The following is a 22,651-nucleotide window of genomic DNA, read 5'->3' as shown; positions in this document are numbered from 1 at the left end:
TCATATTTCTCCTCTCTTGTAGAGAAGTATTGGATGACATTTTTAGGTAATCGGTTGTTTTTAGTATTTTAATTTAGCAGTTTAATACAACTGGGCAGTGTGAACAAAAATCGCTCACGTTACGCACACCAAACTTCACCTTAAAAAACAAATGATGAAAAGCAAAACAGACCAATCAAGAATTTAAAAGGCTGCGAGGTTTTAAGAATTTCAGAGGTTCTTCTGGTTACAAAAAGTGCAGACGCCCGAAAGTGTTAGAGAGGTGGTGGTTTGGTCACTGAGAAATAGTGGCAGTGAGACTGAGTAGCGGTTTACTTTTGGTACCTAATCCTTAACTGCTTCCTGACATAAAAAAAAAAAAAAATGTTTTCTTTGCGACACGTAATTTCTCTGTATGATTCGTCACCCCCCAAAAAACATGTTTGGTACAACACTATTTGCAACAACACCTGCCAACCAAAGGTCTGCTAACCATTGCAATGAACCCAATTCAAAACTCAAGAGAAATGACCTCAGTTTGTATAACAGCATGCAGCACACCTAAATGCAAGTCTTTTCATGTACTCTCCAAGATGTGTAAGCAAGCTTGGATACCGAAGTACTAAAAAGATCGAATGCAAAGTTTAATCCCACTAAAAAGGGAATTGCAAGGGAAGGACAGACGTGCTTCCCAGGAAGTCTTAATGACGCTATGACACTTAAGTTATCACCTTTCACATGTTCAAAGATACCATCTTAATCCTTCATGATGTTTGCAATAGTCCAGTGGCGTAGATCCAACATGCGACCAACGCTGGTCGCCATTTTTCTACTAAATTTGAAATTTTCACAGTGCATTCAGAAAAATCTACTTCACATTTGTGAAACTTAATGTTATAAAGGTTAAAATTTAGATGTTAAAGAACAAAAGTGCCCTTCCTGTGTGTAGCGGCTTGCAATTATGTATTATTCCCTAAGGTACTGACACAATCCCCTCACAAAATTCAGTAATTCCACATTTTCCGCAAAAAAAAAGACAATTCCCACAGAATATTAATTAACAGTTTGTGCAACTTCTCACCATTCTATTGTCAAAACATTCAATACCTTTATGGCATTCGTGCTAACAATTCATCCCTACAACACGACATCCCTACGTCATACCTACGACATCCCTAAAATTCCACTTAATTCCACTTTTTCCATAACCCAAAACATCCCAAATGACCCTTTTTGAACTTGAGAATTCCTACTGCCACATTTTTCAACTGAGGCTATCATCACACTGCAGGGTATCATGCCTAGATTAGATTTTTTGTTAAATCCAGACTTTCTATATTGTTGTTAACATTGTTTTTGTGTCTAAAGTGAAAGCTATGTAGTATCTGGGAAGTGACATGTTGGTAAAATTCCCGAATCCAATAAGTTCGAACATATCTGCAATATCCGTGACAATATAATAATTCCACCTTTGTCAGATTTTACAAACCATTGTAATTTCTAAATCCGTCCTTTATTTCAACAATTATACAACATTTCAGCTCAACGTCAGAATTCACACACAGTTTCTCCAGAAATTCCATTCTCTAGTTTCTCATGCTGTTCTGGTCTATGATGGAACTACTAGAAGTTGGCTTCCAGCACCACAGCCACAGCCACAGCCACAGCCACGGCCCATTAGCCAGCCGCATTGTGGTATCGGAGTTCAAGCCACAGGCCTGAGGTTATGATTCCTATTCAGGAAAAGACGAGCGTGAAAGCATGGTGGCAAAGAAGACTGAAGGTGGAAAAAGTAGCGCAAAACGGAGAATGACAGAGAACTGGAAGGTGAAGTGATAGATTGTAATGCGGTGCGGAGCTTGTGATACAAGGAGGTAGTGGAAGATGGATGAGCGAACACAAGGGTGGGTTATGGAATACATTTGATGTCAGTATTAATGCCAGAAAAGCTGTTGTTAAGGACACAAGACTTGGGAGGTGCGAGGCAATAGCATAGAGACATTACCATGGAACTGACGGAAAGTAAACGACGTCGGATGATAAATGAAGCAATAGAGGAAGGATTGTTAGTTTGACTTGGTCCGAGGAGAATATGTATCGTTTTTCAGCTATTTTCTTTCCATAATAAGCTGTAAGGATTAAAGTGCACCTGGTAAACACATTAGTATAACAAAAAATGTGCAAGTGCCCATCCGGTTGTATTGGGCTACATCAGGGGTCTCAAACATGCGGCCCCACAGGACACTAGTTTGAGGCCCCCGTCTTGATATGAAAGTTTAATGTTGGTGCAGCCCGCGCACGTTTGATATGGATGCTATATGGTATTATGTACCCAGAAAAAATTATTACGTTTGATTAATGTTCATGTTAAAGGTTAAATAACTGTTATAGTTATCCTCCCTCTCCGTGTGGAAGTGGTAAGTTTTTGGCTATTTAAGTTTAAAGGAAATAACTTGAAGGCTACCGTTTAGGTCGCTAGCGCTCTACTTTGCGAGTTAGCATGTGTCTCAAGACCCCGCAGTTGTGTAATATGTTGTAAATAAAAAGAGTATAAATGTGACTATAGTCGTGTTTTGTCATGTCTACAGGGCTCTAATAATGCTTTGTTCATTTTAATCTGAAAAAAATAATTTGTCTACCCACCAACTATATGTGGTTTCTTAAGTTTTTATTTGCCGTTTTATTATTATTATTATATTTATTTATTACTGATTGATTGATTTTCTTTATTCTTGATTTGTTCATTTATTTTTCATCTTATTTTGTGTAGAAAAATAAGAAGTAAGATATTTGAGAACAGTGGAATGTTTTATCAGAGCTTTTCTTGTAGAAAATCGGAACCAAAGCGAAGTTTTTAAAATAATTTTGTTTTTAATAAATGCGTTTTTTTTTTTGTTTTTTTTTTGGAAAACCTGATGCGGCCCAGTCTCACCCCAGACCCGAGCTCCAGTGGCCCCCAAGTAAATTGAGTTTGAGACCCCTGGGCTACATGTATAACACACTTTACACATTACACATGCTTTCACTCAAGCAGCCATTAATTCATAGTGCAGACGCACACAAATAAGGTTGTAAATGTGAAGCAAATTAGAGTCATTTTATTTACATTCACAAAAATAGTAGACCAGAAAGGAACTACTGCTGAGCTGGCAAGTTTTTGCAACAAAATGTGTCCGTGCGTAACATGAAGTGCATGTATGTGTGTACGGTTGTCACATCTGCAGGACAGCAAGCAAGAGTGTATGCGCACACACACACACACACACACACACACTGGCTTTGGGCCTGAAACAGCAGATTGGGGTCTTGTCCAAAGCCTCATTAAACTTCTTGAAAGTCCTGCTAGAGCTGAAACATCCTCCTGTCGTCATGCTGGGACATTCCACAGCACGCCAGAGACCCTCCGCTAATCCTGCCGGCATGGGAATCATTATTGATAGGATCCTAATGCATTACCTCAGGGCTCACTTATTGTTGGTAAAGATTATTTTTTAAGAGTAAACCAAGACCGAGCGAAAGTCTTATATTTCATAGAAATTTATCAGAAGAAAATGTTTTTCTTGGCTTGGGGAGCTACCTCTTTGATCAGTGTTAAAAAAAAGAGTAATTTCTGCTCTCCAGCAAACAGCTTGATGCACTCAAACTAGGTATTTTTGACACACTAGAACATGGCACCTAGTCCACCTTTGCACATTGGTTGTTATTAATTTCACCGACAGATATTGATGTTCTTTGTATTTCAATCAAGTTGTTTAAATTGTCAGTCGAGCTCATTTAAACAACCGTTCAGTGTTTGCCAGACAGATGTACCGCATACCCGTTCCTATTTATTTATTTTTTCCCCCTCAAATCCATTGTTGCTTTGACAAACTGCAAAGTTAGGAATTACACTATTGGAACTCATTTCCTTCCACTTGTTATGTTTCCAGGTGCAGTTCTGTTGGCGAGTGTCCAGGGCGTAGCTATCAACGTGGACCCAATCTTCTGCACGTGGTTGCTGCATCAGCCTCATCGAGGTAGCAGCAGGCAGCAGCAACAGGTGTGAGACGTTCAATCGTGTCGGAATTGTTATTTCTTTCATTTTCTTTTGATGAAATGCCTCAACTATATTATGCTTGTGCTACAGACTTGTATTATTATTCAGGAAATTAAATCTAAAAGAACATTATTTTAAGATTAAACTCCGTATTAGAACATTTTAAGATGTTAATATGGACCCACGTCCATGTAGATTATGAACGAAATAATAAAATAATATTGAGATTATTGTGGTTAATTCCTTTATGTTTAAGTAGAATATTGACACACTAATTAGAGCATAGAAAACCTGTTTATGACCTTCTAAATATTTTTTTAACGTTACTACAGCCTTCTAGACATGAAATAAATAAGAGAAAAACATAAATAAGACTTATGGTGCTGGGGAGCTGAGTGGGGGGAGGACAGAAATTGATGTTGTAGATTTAGTAGTAGTTATAGCCTGTGATTTTATTAGGGATTTTTATTCAGGGTTATTGTGGTTTTATAGATTTTTTTTTTTTTTTGTTCCATAAAAGCCTCTTGTTAGGGTGATCAAATCTGGTGCTTGTGTGTCTCTCATATATCAATATTACAGGAACATGATCTAATAGTAGATAGAGCACTACATATTATCATGTATTTGAATGCCTCTTCTGAATGCTTTATATTTGTATTTTAATTCATATACACATGTTTATGCTTGAAAGGCCGTATTCAGCCACAAAATCACAATGATTTATTAATATACCGTAGTTTTGAAAAACGGTTATCGAGTGAACCCGCGGAATTCGAAGCGTGAGGTGGCGAGGGACGAGTGTGTATAATATTTTGCTATATAGTTTCCTCTGCTCCTGAATGTAGAACGGCTGTCAAAATACAAATGTGACAGATAAGGAGAGTAAATGACTTAATCCTACTCCTTACTCTGGAGGTTATGGCTCTACAAGGATAAACGCGTTACAAGCAGAGGTACTTCTCAAGGCCTGGTTGTTTTAGGCAAGACCTTTCACTGAAGGCCAAAGAACAACCTAGATAAACAAGAGACAAGAAGATCACTGGCGCAGTTTTTTTTATGGGTATTGGAGAATGCTCATAACTGGATACTATAAATTGACAACATGATTAATAATAAAACATTTACTCGTAGCGGGCTGGATGAGGACATGGCAGCGCATGTGTTTCAGGGAATAGGGGCCTTGAGGAGGATAAGCGGTGTGGATAAGGATGGACGGATTTTTCAAATGATCACAGTTGCTCAACAGTATTCATGATCAAGATTACGTAAGTGGACCTATTATGCTCATTTTTGGTTTCATGTTGAGTTGTGGACTCCTATGGAGCAGCTACACACAATAACACGCACAGAAAGCTGTCTAGATCTTCCAGAATCTGCACCTATTCCAGCTGTTTTTCCTGTATTTCCAAAACGGTCGGTTTGAATTTATTCCTCCTCCAGGTATACCCACTGCGCTGTGATTGGTCCCACTCAGTTCGTACCGCTAATACCTTGTCCACCTTGAAGTCACTGGCTGGTTGGAGGTGACTTCTCACAATGCTCACTGTGAAGTCACGGAGCGTTCAAAGCCATCCCAAACTTCTGTCAAGGCTCACTTCCAAATGCGCAACCCTCAATATCTGATTGTTTAACACAATAATACATTCTAACAACATTTATAGGTCATAAAAATGGAAAAAGCATAGTAGGTCCTCTTTTACATATACTTATTTATTATATATATAGTCCTAATTGTTGCTGTGATGTTCTTGCAGAATCCAGGCCCGGTTCCATTGGCAAAGCGAAGAGAGGACGACACCTCAGTAGGGAGCACGCCATTGGTACAACAAACCTCCAATCAAGCCTCCGACTATGCCAGCAGTCCTGTCAAAACGAAGACTGTAACAGGTAGGCTTCCCAAGCCCAAAATACGATGTAACCACATTGGTCTATACTGTGTGTTTACACCTGGCCTGTTATTTGCCTCCTGTAATAATGCATACGTTGCCAAGAGAGCTGGATGCTTGGCGGCGTATAGTCATATAGTTCTTGCTATAATCAGAAATACAGAAATACAATCTGACAATGGTATCAGCCTAATCCAACTGTGACCTGAACCTTTGCTGAAACACTGTAGGGATGATGATGATGTGATTATAGAAGCAGGATATTCAAATGAGAGCTTAATTATGCTATGTAAAGAAACAGTGCTCTTGGACATACGTTCAATTTAGCTATATTTTTATGCTAGAGTTTTGTCATTGCTTATGTATCCAATCCAATCCACTTTATTTATATAGCTAGCACATTTTATAAACAGTTTCCAAAGTGCTGCACAGACTAGTAAAATAAAAAGTAAAAATAAAATACAATAAAGGTACAAATTGAATTTAATCCAAATAGTGGTCTAGTGGTTAGCGCGCAGACCTCACAGCTAGGAGACCAGGGTTCAATTCCCACCCTCGGCCATCTCTGTGTGGAGTTTGCATGTTCTCCCCGTGCATGCGTGGGTTTTTTCCGGGTACTCCGGTTTCCTCCCACATTCCAAAAACATGCTAGGTTAATTGATGACTCCAAATTGTCCATAGGTATGAATGTGAGTGTGAATGGTTGTTTGTCTATATGTGCCCTGTGATTGGCTGGCCACCAGTCCAGGGTGTACCCCGCCTCTCGCCCGAAGACAGCTGGGATAGGCTCCAGCACCCCCCGCGACCCTTGTGAGGAAAAGCGGTAGAAAATGAATGAATGAATATTAAAAACAAGCAAAGCAATAAAAGTATAAAAAAAATAATAAAACCAATTAAAATAAAAAGAACACAGAACCATACAACTCACTCAGAGTTAAAAGCCAGAGAATAAAAGTGGGTTTTAAGACGAGACTTAAAGCTTTCAATGTTGGGGGCCTTTTTTACTTGGTACTTATGTTATGCTAATGTTATCCTTAAAACGGTATTCACCTTTTTATTGCCAGCTGAATGAAATATACCATCAAATGTATATATATATTGCTCATTCGGTTGCTTTTGTTTTATGTTGGTAATGGTTGTGTGTATAACGTTCGTAAACAAATGTAACATTTGGCATGCGGTTGAATTGAGAGGCCATAAGGAATGTAAAGCTGTTTTATCTATGAAATGGATTATGCTTTCATTGGCCTGATCTCATCCTCTGACAGACCACAAATTAATAATTTTCCAGTGAGATAAATTATGTTTTTGTAAGTAATTACGCAAAATGGCCCAGCTAATGTTTCACTTGTGTAGCTGGTCCAAAGAAAAAAAATGTGTGTGTGTAATAATAATATGCTAATAGCATATTTAGAGTCGGTGACCAAAATTTCTAACCAGATATGAGTTGGTCTCAACTTTTGTAACCGAGACCACAGATCTGTACTCCTGGGTCACTCCTGAATTTAAAAGGTTATAACAGGCAGGCGGCCAATGTTATTTTTTCTCCTGTAATATAAAATTATGTGCATTTAGATTAGCATTTTTTTAGTCTGAGCAAATGATTTCCTTTAAGAAAATACCTTGGTGATCATAAATCACAAACCACGAGAAAACACTCAAGAACCGTCGTCCTTACTATATGCTTTACTTTCAACCGTTCGTTTGAACACATGCCTGGCACATACAATGTAAAGAGAGCACGACGCCGTTTCGTTACCGCATTGAGCGTAGCTGCAGTTTCGTTGTAATCAAGGCGACTTGCCCTGCAGCCTTTTTGCTAGGTGCCTGTTAATGTTTAGGCAAATGTACAGAGACACACATAAGCAGCTCACTGCAGATTGGTTCCCTAGAAAGCGCCTGGGGGCGAGGTGATATCATGCTGTACTTTTGTTGCAGTCCAGCTTAAATCACAGAAGCAATATCCTCTCAGTTTGGCAAGCAAATACGCCACTCTGTCTCCTCGGATTTCACCTGTTAAATATGTACTGTATATTAAAAAAAAACACTATTAGACATTATTCTACATAGAGTTGCCACATGAGAAATGATAAATAGTTTTTGCAAAACTTTAAAATTATCACATTTTCAGGAATATTTTTGTACATACCCAATTTGACGATCTGCTACCATTAAAACATCACCACAGATCGCGTGTAGTATAGCTTATGCAGTTCCACATTTCAATAAACTAACAACATTGTTACCAAAACGTTACTACAGGCACCACAGCGCCCCCATCTGTGTGGCATGCAGAATGAGATGCTTCACTTAACAGCCGTTAATATCAGTTGTACTTTATTTAACCACCATCTTAATCGTCATGTATCAATGCTCCGATGTTTTGTTTTGTTTCTCATTGTCCATTGATGTTGACGTTTGGTGTTTTTGTGCTTACGTTGTGTGTTGATTGGCTGTGAAGGAGCATGCAATGCACAACATTAGGGACGGTACGGAATGTATCCTGTTTGCTAACAGCCATGATGATGACGGGCGTCACTGGGGAACAAATTTTTTTGAAATTAACTTGCAAACAGGGCTGCACGGCGGATGGAGTGGTGAGCACGCAGGCCTCACAGCTAGGTGACCCGAGTTCAATTCCACCTTCGGCCATCTCTGTGTGGAGTTTGCATGTTCTCCCCGTGCATGCGTGGTTTTTTTTCCGGGTACTCCGGTTTCCTCCCACATTCCAAAAACATGCTAGGTTAATTGGCGACTCCAAATTGTCCAAAGGTATGAATGTGAGTGTGAATGGTTGTTTGTCTATATGTGCCCTGTGATTGGCTGACAACCAGTCCAGGGTGTACCCTGCTTTTCGCCCGAAGACAGCTGGGATAGGCTCCAGCACCTCCCCACGACCCTTGTGAGGAAAAGCGGAAGAAAATGAATGAATGAATGAATAATTATAATTTTTTTAATTATTTAGGGCGGCACAGCGGTCGAGTGGTTAGCGCGCAGACCTCACAGCTAGGACACCAGGGTTCAATTCCACCCTCGACTATCTCTGTGTGGAGTTTGCATGTTCTTGTGCATGCGTGGGTTTTCTCCAGGTACTCCGGTTTCCTCCCACATTCCAAAAACATGCTAGGTTAATTAGCGACTCCAAATTGTCCATAGGTATGAATGTGAGTGTGAATGGTTGTTTGTCTGTATGTGCCCTGTGATTGGCTAGCCACCAGTCCAGGGTGTACCCCGCCTCTCGCCCAAAGACAGCTGGGATAGGCTCCCTCTTGAGGATTTTATGGAACATAGTTTATACAAATAACAGCATATTTATGCACGTTATGTCATTTTGTTGGAACAAATAACTTTTTTAGTTTCCAGTTTCTCTTCTCAAATATTCCTGTATAGCTCCCTTACCATTTTCTCTTCACTGCAAAGATTTTTCAAAAGAGCTTGTGCTAATACTGTTCTTCGCCCCCTCAGACATTTTTGTTGGTCAAACGCATGTTTCTGTTGTATGCAGTAAAATGCTTCATAGAAGCTGAGGTTTGCCGCAATATGTAGCAACAAAAGTGTTGGTATTTTTTTTATTTTATTCTATCTGCCCTGATCAAATACACCTCAATTGGGTTCACATAGTAAACCTCTTAAGTATTTGTATGATGTATCCCTAACGAGTGTTCCTGTTAGAAGCAGCATCGTGATCCAAGCTCCAACCTTCTATAAGTGTTTGCTAACATCTACCAGAGAAATGACCTCATTGGTTTTGCATTTCAACCTTTCAATTAAGCATTGGCGCCCTGAGAGAAACGTATCCTTCAATTTGGCTCCGCTTCCCAAAGTTTGGAACAAAAACTGCTGTCTTTGTTCTCGTCTGCTAGTGGTCTGGATGATGGGATTAAGTGTAATTTTCTTGTTTACTGGGAGGAACAGAAAGTGATATAGTGACATGGAAACATTTGTATTGTTTGTGCCATTAATCTGTAAAGTTGTCAAAAATTATGGTTTGCTGGTCGAACCTCCTCTACGAAGAAAATCTTTTGGTGATCTCAACGACTTATGTACATGCATAATAAGCATTCTATGACAATTTAACTTATATATTTTGGAGGAAGACACAAAATACATTGATAAATGCCAGTAAATGGGGTGGCATGGCGGTTGAGTGGTTAGCGCGCAGACCTCACAGCTAGGAGACCAGGGTTCAATTCCACCCTCGGCCATCTCTGTGTGGAGTTTGCATGTTCACCCCTGTGCATGCGTGGGTTTTATCCGGGTACTCCGGTTTCCTCCCACATTCCAAAAACATGCTAGCTTAATTGGCGACTCCAAATTGTCCATAGGTATGAATGTGAGTGTGAATGGTTGTTTGACTATATGTGCCCTGTGATTGGCTGGGGTGTACCCCGCCTCTTGCCCGAAGACAGCTGGGATAGGCTTCAGCAACCCCCGCGACCCTCGTGAGGATAAGCGGTAGAAAATGAATGAATGGATGAATATTTTGATGTTATTCCCATAATATTAAAATATTTTCCCAACCCGATTTACTTATTTATTATTTTATTTTGCTTCTTCTCACAATATTAAAACTTTTTTCTTTCATATTTCATTTAACATAACCACAACTTAATTGTCCAAAAGTGGCAAGTTTATTTGTTGTTTTTCTTTCTCATAATGTTCCGATTTATTATGAAAATTTCTGCATTATTATACAAAAATGACATTAATTTCCCTCATAGGAAAAAGCGTTAGAAAATGAATGAATGAATGAATGCCAGTAAATGGTGGCCGGAATAATGAGGCAGATATCCGGCGAACCTACACAGTTGTACATGATCTAAGTCCTAGTAGCCTGATGGAAGTCAGGCAGGTTTTTATTGGCTGCCGTATGCTTCCCAGAAGGGGATAATATTTTCATTGTGGAGTTTATATAGTTTAACATTTTTTCTGGAATGGCCAATAATTTATCAAAATAACGATAGTTGGCTTGGGAAAGAAAACAAGACAAATTAGAAATAATGAGATATGAGGCCCCTGGTTATGGTCTCACAGGGACACTTATTGCTACATTTCAATGTATGTGAATGACTAACACTGATTAGTTCTTTCAGACTTCTCACCGACTCCGCAGTGACTTTTTTTTTTTTTGCGTCCTGTATCTTATTTGTGCTTTTATGAATGATAAGGGTATTAGGACTTGTGGATGTTGGCTGAATGTTTTGAGGTTGAAGTACGCAGAAAGGAAAGCTGGACTTGTGACAAAAGGAGAACATGCAATGATTGGAAACCGGGTTCAGATAATCTCACCGAGATGTTTTATGGGATATAAATGTCCTAAAAAACACATTTTCTTTATTGCGCTCTACAACTTGCATCACAGTTTTGCTGTCTTAAGTCATGTCGGGGTTGTTTAAGTGACAGTTACATTGGGGGGAATAATTACTTGATCATCCGCTGATTTTGTAATTTTATCCTTTTCCAAATACATGAACAGTCCAGAATTTCTACAAGGTTTATTTTAGTAGGTGATCAAATACTTATTTTCGCTCACTTAAACACAAATTACTTTGTAAGCATTTTTTTTTTCAGCTTGACTTTTTTTTATTTAAGTAAAATGTAAGTAAATTCACCAAAAAAATGTTTTCATAAGGTGGTAAACTTACAGCAGGGCATCCAATGATCTGTACTGTCACTTTAACAAGACAGTAGCCACGTTTACATGGACCCAAATAGTCCAATTCCATTCGGGTTATTTGCTCAAACGGAAAGAATGTAACCTTTGTATACACATCATTCCGAAAGAAAAGTGTCAATCCCTATGAATATATAATCAGATTATCAAGGGTGGAATATTTCTTTCCCCAATCCGGTTGAGGTATCTTGTACCCGCTCAATCGGAAAGTTGTCAGACTGCGTTCTTCTTTGTGATGTTTTTCTTCTTCTGTTGTTTATTGGCGGTTGGCAAGCAGCTTTCGTGTGCATTAGCGCCATCTGTGGAACAGAATCTAAACCCTTCTATACGCCATTCACAAGTCCAGTTTTATTAAAAAAGAAAATATATATCTATATAAAACATGTGCCAAGCTTAATTATAAAATATTAGCAAGATTGAACTTTTTTTTTTCCTGTTCCCGGGTGCGTTTTTTCAGCGAATGCTGAGATATGACGTAACACGCAGCTCAAGATGTTCTTCGATTTAAAAAAAAATAGAGGCGGGCAATCGGCACTGGACTGCGGTGGAAAGTTTGTTTTTGATTCAAACTAAATTTCAAGACTAGACGAACAAAAAACTGGCAATACGGAGTTATTCCAACAAGTGAAAGAAAAACTCGAGGAAGTTGGTATCACGTGATGTTGGTGTTTACGCTTTACTGCGCATGCCCCATTGACTATTCTGGTTGATGATAGCGGCGCATGTAGACACGCCATTGGAATATTCCTTTCTATGTATACCATTGCTTTCGGAAAGGATCATTCGGAAAGATTCCATTTTTGAAAGAGAAAAACTCCTCATGTAAACATGGCTACTGACAACTTAAGCCAGAAAAAACGTGTTAACATAACATTCTACCAACATGGATAGGTCTGAAAGTGGACAGAAACGTCGACTACCTATTGCTATGTATTCTTCCGCCACGCGCACGGGACTAATTTCCTTCTTTTTGCACAGTATTAGTAATTTACAGGAGTATATTTGTAGCCATGAAACATAATTACATGGAGCACTTGTAGTTCTTGGTGATATACTAGTCTGTTAAATGTTAATTTAATTATATATTTTAATGTTAAGTAGAAGTGATTGGTAAGTTACAGAATAATATGTGCTGCGGCTCAATACCTTTTAATGTATTGTGTATAATTTGTCATTTCTCGTCCTTTCTGTGTCAGAATCACGCCCCCTGTCCATTCCTATGAAAGTGATGCCGGAGACCACACCAGGGGAATCATCGACAACGTCAGAGGAGAGAATGAAGGAACTCATCGCTCATGCCTGGGATGCTGTGAAATGCCTTACTCTGCAGGTAACACCCCCTTAACCCCCCCCCTCCTTTTATGTTTTTGCAACATTAGAGATCACCGTTTGATGGAATGCATGAGGTATTTTAAAATAACTCCACTGATTTCACGGAAAACTACAGCGTTCCAACTACCCCCTATCGTCAACACAAGACCTTAGAATTGAACAGTTGTGCAATTTTTTAGTAGAAACTAAAGTAGTGAAATTGCACAAGGCTTTTTGAAACAATGTCCTCTGAGAATCTGTTTCAATGAAAGCTCGGTGGTCCAAAGAAATACTGGATATTTTCCCTTTTTCAGATGTTTTGTAAACACTGCATGTGGCTGTGTAAAAAAAAAAACAGTACATTGGTGCTTTTTAAATAGTGGGGCAGGCTCCCACTATTGTGTGTGTGTTGAATTCGTAGATTTTGATTTGAGACATAAAACACCTGCAATAACTACCTGTTGTTGCGGCGATCAAGTCTGCAGTTTTTTGTTTGTCTCTGTCTACTGTTTACTGTTATGGAACATAACAGGAACGTCACTATCACCTAGCAACCAGCGTAGAACACTACATCTCATTCATAGTCTTATGGTAATGGTAATGGTTTTTATTTCATTTGAACATGCATCAGATTACAATTGAATGCATCACATAATCAGTTCACAGTTCCACATGTCCAAAAGGAGTAGGAAGAAGCAAAGCTTATTAAATCCTACCCCTCCATCTGGTACTTTTACAATCAGTAACTGTTACATTTGTTCACTTCCTGCTTTCCTAATATAGTTTACATTTTTTTCATTTTATTGTATTTTTTAATTTAATATTTAATTATCATTATAAATTATTATTATAAATATTATTATATAATATATTATTTTTTGTTTATTTTTTAATAATTTTTTTATTTTATATATATATTTTTTTTTTCACGTACCGAAGTACGAGGTGATATGACCATCCAATGCCATAATGGGTACCATAGTAAGTGTCAATATAGTGATATGTATAGCACATCATGACTGGTTCAAGACTCTTCATCCTTGTATTTAGCAAACATCAACTGCTTGTATTGTTTCTTGAATTGGCTCATCGTTGTGCATTGTTTGAGGGTCTTACTCAATCCATTCCATAGTTTGATTCCACATACTGAAATGCTATGGCTTTTTAACGTAGTCCTAGCATATAAGTGTTTCAAATTTAGTTCTTCCACAATCTTTCTTCTTCCACGATCATGGTTACAATTTTAAGATCAGTTGAAAAAATGTTAGATCTTCAGGAGTTTCTAAGTAGAGCTACAAAATGAAAAAGGAATTGTGAGTAAGACAAAAAAATATTTTAAGTAATCGTTAAAATGAAAGGTCATCAGCTGATCAAAACTTGAGCTACGTAAGCAAGGCCCCTCGCAACGCACCATTGCAGCTGAGGTTGGACGCAGTAAGACAGTCATTTTAAACTCATTATTAGATACTGCATGTTGTGGAACAAAGAAGTCGAGTGGGACACCCAAAATAATGTCACCGGCCCTGAGATGGAGGATCCAATTGGCTGTCCGTCAAGAAACGGGACTCGGCCCAAGCGAAGGTTGTTGCTGGTGCAGAGTACAGTTCAATCATTTGAAAGAGAAGCGTTTTCAGAACAAAAACGTCTTCAAAGGACTCGTCTCCTTCACCGCCACAAAATTGCCCACTGGGAATTTGAATGAGACCACAAACTATGGGACAATGAAGGGTGGAAGAAACTTTTACTCTTGGATGAGAAAATAATTAACCTTGACGGTCCTGACGGGTTTCCACATAGCACAGTTGAGGTTGCGCCATCATGATTTGGGGTGCTTCAATGTTGTGCAGGGGTGTCAAACGGCAAATGGCTAATGTATATGGTAATGACTGGGCAGAACAGCAGAACAGCACAGCAGCTTACAATGCCCGTCTGACAAAGGAATTCTTCCAGAGGAATAACCTCATTCTTGGACCTCTCCTGGAACATCCTCCATGTTCCCCTGATCCAAATTAAATTGAGAACATTTGGGGATGGCACAGGGAAGCTTACAAAAATGGGCTTCGGTTCCAGGCAGTGGAAGAAGCCATGTTCTTCACTTGGAGAAACATTCCCACTAACATCTGGGAAACACTGGCATCAAGCAATTTTTGAGGTAATTAACTAAAATGGCTTTTTTTTTTATTTCTATGTTTCTATTTGAACTTCAATATGCATATTTTTGGACTAATAATGCCTCATCAACCGGGAAACAATGTAATTGAACACTTTAAATAGAAGTTACTGTAAGGTGCATATAAACAACCGGTGATGCAAATCCTACAACCCGGCTTAATTCTATTCTTAATTCTATTAAATTCTCATTGCTGGGACCACACAAGCTGATGTCAGTGAAACATAAAAGAAAACATGACGTATGTGAATATGGGGGGGGGGGGTTAAAAAAAAAAAACACACAGAGAACCCAAGTCTCATGTCAGGCCATTAAGCTGTTTACAGTAGTTCCTCAAAAGTTAACTCAACCTTCTAATAGTTTGCCGAGCCCGTCATTGCCTCCACTTTCCTCTGTCCCCTTTGGCTGTGCAACCGGGGACCACACCAAGTACTACAGCAGTAATTAGGAAACAGTCTGTCCCATTGACATGAGGGTAGAAATGAACCAAACCGACAACCCGACAGCTGGTACCCGAGGCCTTGGATATCTCAAAACTTAAACCACTCCATTTATTTTTGTCCCATATAAACAGAATACCTAATGGATCACACTTCTCCTGCACATGTGCCTGTTGGAATGAGGTTCTTCCATCTTTTATAGAAGATATACGTGTTTTTTTTTTTTTTTAAGGGTGTATGACTATTATTTTAGGATTTGGGGATTTCTGAAACCATTTAAAACTGACGTTTGTATGACATCAGTATGTATTCTCTTTCTTATGGATTCACAACAGTAGCCATGGCGACACACAGTTGATATACTATGCAAATGGTTGTACTGTAGTAACGGTTATGTACTTACTGGCTTGTATATGTGGCCGTGGAGGATGACCACTTTTACATACAGTAATTTAATTAGTTAATTTATTCATGATGCAATAACCAGATTAATCCTTTGTTTCAATGAAAGGCCTCAGAAAAAAAAAATCGGTGTCAAGTCAGGTGACCTCAGGGCATTTCTGTCGATCAGTTACAGTTCTCCGTTGTGGTGGAGCACCGTTTTGGGCCCGCCAATCACGTGCCAACCGCCCATTTCCTTAAAGACGAAAACATGGTATTCCTCTAAGACAGGGGTCTCAAACACGCGGACACTAGTTTGAGGCCCCCGCCTTGATATGAAAGTTTAATGTCAGTGCGGCCCGCTCAAGTTTGATATGGATGCTGTATGGTATCATGTACCCAGAAAAAATTATTACGTTTGATTAATGTTCATGTTAAAGGTTAAATAACTGTTAATAGTTATCCTCCCTATCCGTGTGGAAGTGGTAAGTTTTTGGCTATTTAAGTTTAAAGGAAATAACTTGAAGGCTACCGTTTAGGTCGCTAGCTCTCTAGTTTGCGAGTTAGCATGTGTCTCAAGACCCTGCAGTTGCGCAATATGTTGTAAATAAAAAAAGTATAAATGTGACTCGTGTTTTGTCATGTCTACAGGGCTCTAATAATGCTTTGTTAATTTTAATCTGAAAAAACAAATTTGTCTACCGGCCGTTTTATTATTATTATTATATGTATTTATTTATTACTGATTGATTGATTTTCTTTATTCTTCATTTATTTATTTTTCATCTTATTTTGTGTAGAAAAATCAAAATTAAGATATTTGAGAACAGTAGAATGTTTTATCAGAGCTTTTATTGTAGAAAATTGGAACCAAAGCGAAGTTTTTAAAAAAATTTTGTTTTTAATAAATGCTTTTGTTTTTTTTTGTTTTTTTGGGAAAACCTGATGCGGCCCAGTCTCACCCAGACCCGAGCCAAGTAAATTGAGTTTGAGACCCCTGCTCTAAGAGTACAAACAAATGCTCATTCAACATTCGTATACAAATAAATACATTACATGAAAATATTCAAATATAACTTTCTTGGCTACTTTTTTTTATACACACTGTATTTCAAGAATTTTGCGATAATTCCTTCAATAGTGAATATTTTCTGCGCTGGCAAGGAAAACGTTGCTACCAAAACTGAAGTGGGATCTACTGAAACAAAAAGACAGTTGCCATGGAAAAATAAAGTAACACTGCTCCCTGCAGCTGCTACGTATTATTGAGTAGGATTTTTTTTTTTTGAAGGACAAAATACTGAGAAAAAAAAAATCTGCAGGGCATCAAAGGTAAAGTGATGGAAATGAGACTGAGGTTGGATACAAGAAAGTAGGAACACGGGAACTCTTAAGGAAGAAAGTAAGGGCGAGATGGGGGAGGATCATATGCACTGTATGTTTGGTGTGGCTCAGATGATGCTGGCCAGATGGTTTCCATGAACAGGCTCTGACCCCCAGCTGGAGTATTTTCTACAGGCACATTACTTCATCTTCTGTCCCTCCCTCCATCTTATCATCCCTCCATTCAACACCTCATCCTCCTAGTCTGTCAAAAAAAAAAAAAAAGAAATGTAAACACAGCTACGACTTTGTACCACTTTGAAGAATTTGGTAGTCCAAACTTGGTGACCGTCGTTGTTGCACGTTGTGATGCTTCTGTTTGGGATTTATGCAATTAAGCATCATGTGTGTTTGAATTAATTTATATCATTAAACAATGCATGTTGCTGTACAACATTGTAGTCACCATTAAAAGACAATATATATGTGTGTAAATGTGACCCTAAAAAAACATATACACATCTTTTAAATGTGTAATTTACAAAAATATTTTTATTCAATGACTATGAACTAAATGTAAACAGGTTGTAGGGTTAATAGTAATAGACGGATGCTGTGTCTCCTTCCTGAAACCGAACCTTTCCAAATATTTCCATAAAGAGATGGAGAGATGAGAACCAATTAGCAAAATAAGAGAACAGAGTTGTAGCGATTTAGTGAGAGAAAAAAAAAGATGAATCCTCATTTGCATTGAATTAAAAATGTAATGTTGTATTTTAATATATCTTTTACTCTATTTACTTGCTTTTATTCAACTCAATTTTTTCTGTAAAGCGTCTTTGAGTATTTTGAAAAGCGCTATACAAATAAAATGTATTATTATTATTATTATTATTATTAATGTAACTCCGTATTCACACCAGACTCATATAACGTATGTCACGTCTGCGTAGCGTTTTATGCGCGTAGATCGACAAAGGTCAATTCACAGTAAAGTTGCTTTTTGTAGTATGACTGTTGCTTTTCATGGATATTTTTGAAGGTTAAATTGTATTTTGTGTAATTTAGAAAGCGATATTAGCAAAATCTGTTGAGATATTTTTGCCCATTACGTTTTTTTTTATCACTAATTATGATGTTTGCCATCCTTGAGTTAACACAACTCATAATAATAAAGTTTTGAGAGTAGTAGTTACATTTGAAAAAAAACTTGAAAGCAGGAAGTGAACAAATGTAACAGTTACTGATTGTAAAAGTACCAGATGGAGGGGTAGGATTTAATAAGCTTTGCTTCTTCGTACTCCTTTTGGACATGTGGAACTGTGAACTGATTATGTGATGCGTTCAATTGTAATCTGATGCATGTTCAAATGAAATAAAACCATTACCATTACCATAAATAAATGTATGAAGAATGTATTTAATCAAGTTATTATAATAGGTACACTGCCGTAGTTTTTACCATTTATATCATTTGCTGTGTTAAAACACTGATAACTTGTAGCCATTATTGATATGCACACATATGACCTATTAAAAAGGAAAAAAATGATCATACACGGCATTGACACGCATGCTTGTAACATGACAGAGTGACTGAAATGGTGCAGGAATCTGGTTTGGAATGGTTTGCTTGGAGGTTAATCTGAAGTTTTCGGGCATGCGTCCACCGTTGGACTTTGGACGGCGCTAGAAGAAGCCTTGCCAAACACAGGGCTGATCAGCTCACCTGAGGGTTCAGCTTGGCTTGCTGTGTTTGATCGCACTCCATAAATCAACGGTGTGCAGCGCAACCTCATTCAGTCCATTTAATACTGTTGAGCACGTCGCACCTTGTGTGTCATTTCCTGTTGAAGAGAATAGAAGCATGAGTTCCTCACTGTTTTCTTAATCGTAGAGTACGAATATGACGACTTTTTGACTTCTGTTTTGATACGGATATTGCAGCCTTGAGTATCGGCCAATACCGATATCTTTCCAATACAATATCAGCATGAATCAAACATACTTTTATGACTTATTTTGCAGCGTGTGATGTTAGAAAAGGCTTGATCATGTGATGTTACCAAACAGACACCAATAGTCAACAGCAGATGGGAGAAAAACTCAATTTGTCACGTTTTGCAGATGTGTCACACGGTGTTGATTATTTTGGTTGGGAGGGTTTTCCGAATTTTGTGGTGCTGCTTCAAATGAACGACGGGGTAGGTCATGTTGAACTTGGCTGGTCCTGTGCTACCATTGCAGGTTTGGACTCGACTGTGACGTATTTTTCAGACATTACCGGGGACGCTGCCATGTTGTTGTTGTGATCACGTGGTGTGGACTGGAATGCTTGTTTTGGAGATTTTAGATGCAGGCTGATACGATCCATTTTTTTGCTGACTGATGTCCAATATCAATATTGAATCTGGACACCCCCATTGTAGATTTTGACCACTATTAGAAGGGTTGAAGGTTGAAGGTTATTAGAAGGTTGAAATAAACAACTTTTGAATGACTGTCAGTAGCCTTAGTGACGACAAAGCCGGTCAAAGTGATCAGCAGAAAGTGAAGGCCTCTCAAGATAAATAATCTACCATCACGGTACTTCCAGGACACACACAAAGGACAAAAACAAATGGAAACTGACATCAACAAAAATATTTCAGAGCAACGGAAGGAGAAGTCGAACCAAAAGAAGCATCTACAGGATTATATGACAAAGGAATTGGCAAAGGAAGTGAACCAAAATTTGCCGAGATATCGAGAAGGGGAAGGATTAGTAATAGTTTAGTTTATTGCAAACATACTTAGTTACATTGAAGTACCTCAGATGTTTACACCGGTACATTTCGTCATATTTGAGCAGGTTTATAGAGTAGCAGAGCGTTTAATCCTACCCCTTGATTGTTATTATTAAATAAGCTGTTTTTGGTTCTACTCCTTTTCAGACACTTTGAATTATGCAAGTGTAACCATTCATTCATTCATTCATTCATTCATTTTCTACCGCTTTTTCCTCACGAGGGTCGCAGGGGTGCTGGAGCCTATCCCAGCAGTCTTCGGGCGAGAGGCGGGGTACACCCTGGACTGGTGGCCAGCCAATCACAGGGCACATATAGACAAACAACCATTCACACTCACATTCATACCTATTAACCTAGCATGTTTTTGGAATGTGGGAGGAAACCGGAGTACCCGGAGAAAACCCACGCATGCACGGGGAGAACATGCAAACTCCACACAGAGATGGCCGAGGGTGGAATTGAACCCTGGTCTCCTAGCTGTGAGGTCTGCGCGCTAACCACTCGACCGCCGTGCCGCCAAGTGTAACCATATGTTTCTTTTTGTCATTTTTATTAAGGATATATTTGAAATATACTAAGCCATTTCCGTTACCATGTAGTAACCGACCAGATTGTTCAAAAGAAAGCGAGCACGCCAACATCTCATAATGATTCTTTCTAAGGACAATCTCCAGTCAAATTTGGCCTGGGCCACCTCTTTGAGCCCATCTGTACTGGCTCAGTATGCCAAAATAGCTGAGGGTTGATTGTTTGAGCTCAGAGGGGTGGGAGCCGTCATTACAGGCCAGGCCAACCACACTCATAAGGCCACTGTCGGATTGGTAAACGCAGCGATCAAAGTTGCAATTAACCCACTGCGCTAACACAAACATCTGGGCCAGCAGAAACAAACAAAGCCTTCATGTCACCTAAAGCGTTTATTTTTGCAGATTTCCACTTCAGCCAAGGAGACCTCCAGTGCTTGTCAGCTTCTGTAAGCAGTGTTAGAAGAGAGGAATGCGGGGGCTTCAGGGATGGCTGGTTGCCTCAATGTGCTCCCGTGCCAGGCCGCAAGTTTATTGCTTGTGATGGCATGCGGGTACGAGCGAGGCTATCTGCTGTCTGTGGGCATCATGCTTAAAATGACTTTCTCACAGACATTTGGAAGCCTAGCAGTTCAGCGAGGCGGGCAACAAAGGAAAGTGTATACATGTACACATCGAAACGCACATCTGTAGTGTCTCACACACATTAATCATCTCCGTTTCCACAAGACACTATTTACACTATCGCAACCGCTGTTCCAAATGGGTTTTTGAATTGAGCTGTAAATGCAGGATATGTGGAAGAAGAGGGAGCAAAAGGTTAACAGTGGGCGGGGGTGCCCAGAGAGATATTTGGAGGGGATGCTCTATAGACCCTCTGTTCATCTGACCAGCAACTTTGGTCCCGTCTGGTGCAGGGACAGGAAGATAACATTTGGAGAGGTATCAGGTTTTCAAAAACAAAGGGATGTGTTTTCCATTTGCTGCCGATCCCTCCAGTGAGATATTTCTCCTCTTGAGTTGCAAATGTTTTCACCGGGGATGCTAGAAGTGGTGTTTCTAATTTCCTCTTTTTCTCCGTCGCTGGGTGACATCCTGTGTCTTGTGAATTGCTTATTGTGTGCGTGAGAGAGAGAAATGTGTAGGGAATTAATTTGAGAAAAATGTCAGAATATTTATTTTGATTTAAATATTTATTTCAATTTTTTTTTAAATATGTATCCTTCATTTTTGACATTGTTGAATTTTTTTTAATAGTTTAAGCGACATTGGGTCCCGTTGAAAGGAGCTATTTAAGGTCAAAGTTATTAATATATTGGGAAAGTTACTTTCATTCATTCATTCATTTTCTACCGCTTATCCTCACGAGGGTCGCGTGGGGTGCTGGAGCCTATCCCAGCTGTCTTCGGGCGAGAGGCGGGGTACACCCTGGACTGGTCGCCAGCCAATCACAGGGTAATAGTAATGGTTTTATTTCATTTGAACATGCATCAGATTACAATTGAATGCATCACATAATCAGTTCACAGTTCCACATGTCCAAAAGGAGTAGGAAGAAGCAAAGCTTATTAAATCCTACCCCTCCATCTGGTACTTTTACAATCAGTAACTGTTACATTTGTTCACTTCCTGCTTTCTATAATACAGTTTAAGGGCACATATAGACAAACAACCATTCACACTCACATTCATACCTACGGACAATTTGGAGTCGCCAATTAACCTAGCAATTTGGAATGTGGGAGGAAACCGAAAACCCACGCATGCACAGGGAGAACATGCAAACGCCACACAGAGATGGGCGAGGGTGGGATTGAACTCAGGTCTCCTAGGTGTGAGGTCTGCGAGCTAACCACTCAACCACCGTGCAGCCCGGAAGTTTACTTAATGTGCAAAAATAACAATAAGTAGAATAAGAATAGTGAAATATTTTTTTTTGTGCATGAACGTCATATCACCGCCCCGACAATTAATTTTACACTCATCCAAATTTAGAATGTGGTAAGTACCATACATCGGCAAGTGCGGAGTTATGATGTATGGTCATATCACCTTGTACTTTGGTACGTGATTAAAAAAAAACTATATTAGGAAAGCAGGAAGTGAACAAATGTAACAGTTACTGATTGTAAAAGTAC

At 39.0% G+C, this 22,651-nt stretch overlaps 1 protein-coding gene across 7 annotated transcripts in view; it reads left to right on the top strand.

Annotated features, from left to right (window-relative positions):
• vps13b (vacuolar protein sorting 13 homolog B) overlaps nucleotides 1-22,651 on the top strand; it is a 266,755-nt gene that overhangs the window by 87,687 nt on the left and 156,417 nt on the right. For all 7 annotated transcript variants that reach the window (XR_013627420.1, XR_009119933.2, XR_009119934.2 and 4 more), the window contains 3 exons: nucleotides 3,909-4,018; nucleotides 5,770-5,902; nucleotides 12,772-12,905. Coding sequence is in view for 4 of the 7 variants with exons in the window: in XM_058053559.2 (XP_057909542.2) it covers nucleotides 3,909-4,018; nucleotides 5,770-5,902; nucleotides 12,772-12,905 (377 nt within the window). In the remaining 3 variants the exon portion in view is untranslated. The remainder of the gene's footprint in view (nucleotides 1-3,908; nucleotides 4,019-5,769; nucleotides 5,903-12,771; nucleotides 12,906-22,651) is intronic.

Source organism: Doryrhamphus excisus, linkage group LG5, assembly GCF_037039965.1.
Source record: "Doryrhamphus excisus strain RoL-2023G ecotype Guam linkage group LG5, RoL_Dexc_Guam_v1.1, whole genome shotgun sequence".
Classification (NCBI taxonomy): Eukaryota; Metazoa; Chordata; class Actinopteri; order Syngnathiformes; family Syngnathidae; genus Doryrhamphus; species Doryrhamphus excisus.
The sequence above is the reverse complement of the archived record's forward strand: the minus strand, read 5'-3'. Positions and strand labels throughout refer to the sequence as shown.